At 45.4% G+C, this 5,776-nt stretch overlaps 1 protein-coding gene across 1 annotated transcript in view; it reads left to right on the top strand.

The window, feature by feature from the left end:
- Positions 1-5,776, top strand: part of Trpv6 (transient receptor potential cation channel subfamily V member 6) — a 15,766-nt gene that overhangs the window by 4,610 nt on the left and 5,380 nt on the right. The window contains exons 2-7 of the mRNA XM_005363835.2: positions 3,581-3,678; positions 3,828-3,950; positions 4,289-4,426; positions 4,729-4,827; positions 4,930-5,102; positions 5,546-5,692. Coding sequence (XP_005363892.1) covers positions 3,581-3,678; positions 3,828-3,950; positions 4,289-4,426; positions 4,729-4,827; positions 4,930-5,102; positions 5,546-5,692 — 778 coding nt within the window. The remainder of the gene's footprint in view (positions 1-3,580; positions 3,679-3,827; positions 3,951-4,288; positions 4,427-4,728; positions 4,828-4,929; positions 5,103-5,545; positions 5,693-5,776) is intronic.

Genomic DNA, 5,776 nt, shown 5'->3' on the forward strand with positions numbered 1-5,776 from the left:
TCCCTCATCAGCCTGAAGAGCAATCAGGGTTCCCTGCCCTGTGGGAAGTCCTGGAAATATCTTCTTATAACTTCTATTTCTTATGCTCCTCTCTTTTTTCTTTCTTCCTTACTTTAATTATTAGAAAACATTTTATATGTTTATAGAATTTTAATTTCATGTCACGTGAAGAATTCTTCTCTCTTCATAAGTTATGAATAATTGCACCTGTAAATCAGGGTTTCTCTACCCGGCATGGTTGAGTGGGATAATTCTTTGTTGGTGTCCTGTAGGAGATGCTCAGCCTCATCTTTTCCCTTTATCTCCTGTTCCTTAGTTGTTCTTTACCCTTCTGTGATGGGCTGCTATTGGAGGACCTACAAGATTCTTCGGTATTCCTTACACTTCTTTTGGAGACCAAGGATTGTGAGTCAAGTTTGGAGTTCTGTGTCCTTACTGCCAAATCTTGGGAGTTAGGATTTTCTCTGCTATCACCTTGTGGCCCTATGTAGTTACTGCAAGTAATAAAGTACTCTGGGAAAAAAAAAAAAGCTCCCTGACCCTTCCCTTCTTCATTTTCCTGGCTTCTAAAGTTTGCAACAAAAGAGCACATTTCTTACAAACATTATTGAGTTGGGTTATATGCTGTTTCTTTACCAGGGGTGTGGTCTGGCTAAATTGCCAGATAAGACATGGGATACCTCTTTCAAGTTGACTTTTAGTTGAATAATGGGTGAGTTCTTTCTGCGGGCATGAAGCAAAATATTGCATAGGATATATTAATAGAGTTGGAGAGAGAAGTTCTGAATGGATATGATCAAAATACATTGTATAAATGCACGGTATTTTCAAAGGACACTTGAAATAGTGTTGAAATAGTTATGTAACTAGAGTTTGGTGTTAACCGAGCATCGTGTAACTGTACTCTATATCCGGCAGTCTTTGGTCTCTCCCAGGCCTGCTAGGCCAGCAGCAGACAAAGGCGGAAGGATGACACAGGCAACAGAAGCTTGTGGGGGAGCTTTGCCAGCTTCAGCGATCTGTCATGAACAAAAGGAAACTCTGTGACTCCTGAGTATAGAGGAAGGAACATGTTCTATTTACAACACCAAGTGCAAGATGTTATAATAAAAATGAGATCAAAGAAAAGAGCAAAACATGTTCTAGGAATAGGGTAGTGGTGGCTGTGTGTGTGTGTGTGTGTGTGTGTGTGTGCGCGCGCGCACACACGCACACGTGTGTTGGAGGAAGCTTTGTTTCCCCTACAGTCTAGTGCTGACTCTAAAACGTTTATGTAAGAGAGTAATGGCTAGAGTCATGGTGGTGGCGAAGAATCTAGAAGACTTGTTTTGCCACCATGTTTTCGAAACAACCACTGCTTTTCACTTAGCTTATGTTCATTTAAGGTTGACTTTGGGGGGTGATAGAGACAATAGGAGAGGCAGTAAAGGCACCTTGGCAACACGACTGAGTCATCCATCTGCGGCTGTCATAGTGAGCAACCACAGCACACTAGGGCATTTTGCTGGGTGCAGAAGTGCAGAATGCACAATGGACAATCACTGGGTTGGGAGAATGCATCCAGGAAGAAGCAGCCTGTGGGCACAGGCCCAAGAAGAACGGTGTGCTCTGTGGGGCTGAGGCGTGCGATGAGATTAAAATGCCAGGTGTAAGGAGTGAGGGGGAGGATCAGAGAATGGAAAAATGGTTGCACAAAAGACCGTGAAGGACCTCTGTGTTCCTTGTCTTTGGGCATTGAAAGACCCGTCGGCCTTCTGTAAGCTGTGACAGCAGCCATTTAGAAAGACTGTCTTGACAGCATTACAAAGGATGGACGAGGATTAAGTAGGGTGTAGGGAAACCAAGAGAATGTCTTGTTAGTCCTGGACCAAAGCATAGAGATGTGAATTAATGAACTTTAGTAGCAAAAAGAGAAAGAACTAAATGGAAACTGAATCTTAGATGATTGATTGACCCTGGTTGCTGCCCTTGGGCCTATGAGGGAGCTGGGATTACGGTTGTGGGAGAGAGAAGTCACTTTCTTCTGCTTATCACTTTCCTAACCCCAGCTTTGCTATAAGCTTGTCACTGCCAGCACTTCAGGATGGGAACTCCTCTCCAGATCCTTTGTTAGCCGTGTGATTGGCTATGTATAGATAAATACAATAATTTCATTTACTCCCTCAGAAAGACCAAATTGCTCCAACTGAAAGAAAAAATCTATAAAAACATAACCATGTTTCTTACTCGCAGTAAGACTAGAGAGGTGATTTGTAGACCCATGGAATAAATTTTTTTCTAAAGTGCATAAAAATCAGATAATAAACAGGAAGATACTAGGGACTGGGAGTTGGGGTAAGGACTCTGAATTCAGAATTGGGTGCACTCAAGAAGAAATGGAAAGGAAAAATGAGAACATTCAGATTCACATGAAATTCAACAAATGAATTCTCTAAATTAGATTCTTTACTTCTCCCTCATCCGTCATTGCTGGCCACCATTTATATCTGCACAGGTCCTAGTAGTGGAAATAAAGTAGCACCTAAGGCCCTCTAGACAGGGTATGAGGATGATGGACGACTTCACTTCCTAAGGTTTTGAGTGTGCATTTTAGAAGCGGGGATTCCAAAGCTTGCCTTGGATGTGTCACTTTAACAATTTTACATGCATGGACCACACTCTTGGCTTGAGCAATGTTTCCTGAACTTTCATTTGCACAAGAATCCATTGGAACACTTCCTAAACTGCAGACCTGGACATTTCATGTCAAAGGGTAATCAGTGATTTGAAGTTTCTCATTAATTTGCATAAGATGCTGATCATCAACAGGATTCCTGATTTAAGCAGAAGGATTGAAAGAAATAAGATGTGAGGAGAGAGAGGTATGAATGACCACCGCCTGGAGCCAGGATTTCTCACATGGGCCATGGCTGTTTTTAGACTGAGTCCTGAGGATATTGCCAGAGAGGAGGAAAGTGGAGGAACCAAATGTCCCACATTGAAGGTCAAATAGCAAGGCTTCTTGTAATAGGAGAAAACCCACTAGTCTCTGCATGTTGGCTTCCTCCACAAATATGAGGGAGGAACTTCTGATACCTCTAGTATTTAGAAAATCAGGCTTATCATTGAGGGCAATCTCAGGGCACTGCTGAGTCCACAATAGGACCACTCCAGGCATGAACAGATCACAGAGTGAGTGTGTGCCTGAACAAAATGCCTCCTTTCTTTGTCCAATATGCACAGGTGTTTTATATGCATGCACACACACACTACACACACACACACACACACACACACACACACACACACACACACACACTACATACCACACACCCTGGGTCTTCTGGTCCAAGCACCAGGGAATAAAAAACTAGTTAGGGCATCTCTTATGTGGACTTAATGTTCAAAGTCAGTTTAGAAGAACTAAACAATGGGAAGAAGAGGGTTGGTGAACTTTGCACTGTAATGGACCCATCTGCCTGGGTCAGGAACCTTGCTGTCCTTGCTGTTGAGACACACATATCTGAGTGAGGCCTTCATAACTTGCCCCACACCTTGGTATGTTCACTGCTACCACCTTTCTCGTCCCATTTCCCTGTAGGATCTGGGAGTCACCTCTTCTTCTAGCTGCCAAAGAAAATGATGTCCAGGCTCTGAATAAGCTGCTCAAGTTTGAAGGATGTGAGGTGCACCAGAGAGGTATGGAGCAAAGACCTAGTGATGATCTGTGGGTCAGGCCTGCCCCATCTCACAGACTTCCCAAAGAGATCCCAAGACTCAGAGTCTGTTTTTTTCTCCATTGACTGCCCCAAACACTTTGTATGCCTTTTCCCCCCTCTAAATACCAGGAGCCGTGGGGGAAACTGCATTGCACATAGCAGCCCTCTATGATAACCTGGAGGCTGCCATGGTACTGATGGAGGCTGCTCCAGAGCTGGTCTTTGAGCCCATGACCTCTGAACTATATGAAGGTGAGGCCCTAGGATGGATGGTTAGCTGTGTTTTCCAGCATCTCAGATAAATAATTTGGGGAACCAGACAAGTTATTTAAAGATCCCTAATCTTTATTATTATTATTCTAAGTGTTGATAATAAGTTATTGCATCTGGTCCCTGATCCTCCAGAGACCCAGAGAAGGGGCAGGGTTGGATGGAAGGAACAATAGGATCTACTGGGAACCTTTAAAACCCACAGGGTTTTTGCCATCCATCCAAGGTGGTCACACAAAAGGAAACTATGGGGAAGCATGAGAGGGATTCCTTCAGGGTTCTGGGAGCATATATGTGACACACAGCTCTCTCTGGGTCAGGTCAGACTGCACTACACATCGCAATTATGAACCAGAATGTGAACTTGGTCCGAGCCCTACTAGCCAGAGGAGCCAGTGTCTCTGCCAGAGTTACAGGCTCCGCCTTCCAACGCAGTCCCCACAACCTCATCTACTATGGTGAGATCCAGGGCCAGGCTCAGAGGTGGAAAGTGGGCAATAACAATAGGAGGGGAGGCTAAGGAGGACCCTTTCTTTGGTTGCATCTTCTGGGAAGCTTGGAAGGCAGAGCCTCTGAGGCTTAGAGCCAAGAGTCAGAAGCCAATTTCCTCTATCACCCTCTGGACTGAGGTTTCTGCTGGGCAATTGATCCCAAGATGAGTTATGGGAGGAGGAGGAGGCAGTTGTTGGGCTGGAGGGCAAAAGTCCTTCTCCTCTTCTGATCTTGCTGTCTCCTGTCACCTATCACTTTGTGTCCACAGGAGAGCACCCTTTGTCCTTTGCTGCCTGTGTGGGCAGCGAGGAGATTGTCAGGCTGCTCATTGAGCATGGAGCTGACATCCGGGCCCAGGACTCCCTGGGTAAGAGCTGGGATGAGGAGAAAGTGCTGGATGCTGGGTGTGAGAGGATGGGGGACAGGGAGTGACTCATCAGGGGACCTGATGCCAACCCGTCTTCCCCAGGAAATACTGTGCTGCACATACTCATCTTGCAGCCCAACAAAACCTTTGCCTGCCAGATGTACAACCTGCTACTGTCCTATGATGGGAGAGACCACCTGAAGTCCCTAGAACTTGTTCCCAACAACCAGGGACTCACCCCCTTCAAGCTGGCTGGAGTGGAGGGCAACATTGTGGTGAGACCCATGCCCTAAGGTGTTTTCAATGACCCTCATTTTACATTGCTAGGGACAAAGAGAACTGAACACACCTAGGAAGCATAGGCTCTAACTAGGGCCTGATTCAACCTATGTCTTTCATGTCACTGGTCCATTTTTTTCTGATTATCTGTTTACCTTCACTGAAGTCCTGGGAATTCATGTAGCCTAGACCTACATGATTTTCTGCAATTCCTAAGCCCACTTGTCTTTCTCAGAAGAGTGACTTGGCAATTTCCCCATATCTTCAGACTCTGGAATGAGTCCCAGGGCAGGATAAATCTAGGATTCTTGGTAACACAAGTTCTTTTGTCTTCCAAAGGCAGTGGTCTTTACGAGAAGGCCAGCACCTTCTCTGTCCTTTTCATCCAGGCTGTGACTGCCTTCAACTGTGGATCCTGACCATCTCCACTCTCTTCCAGATGTTCCAGCATCTGATGCAGAAGCGGAAGCACATCCAGTGGTCGTATGGGCCATTGACTTCCACACTTTATGACCTCACTGAGATCGACTCCTCAGGAGATGATCAATCCCTGCTGGAACTTATTGTCACTACCAAGAAACGGGAGGTACAGAGACTTTCCAGTACAGACCCTAGTGAGGGGTGGTGGTGTCTCAGAGATACTGTTCTATTGCTTCTGTTGTTGGGGTCT

Source organism: Microtus ochrogaster, linkage group LG12 (assembly GCF_000317375.1).
Source record: "Microtus ochrogaster isolate Prairie Vole_2 linkage group LG12, MicOch1.0, whole genome shotgun sequence".
NCBI classification, from domain to species: domain Eukaryota; kingdom Metazoa; phylum Chordata; class Mammalia; order Rodentia; family Cricetidae; genus Microtus; species Microtus ochrogaster.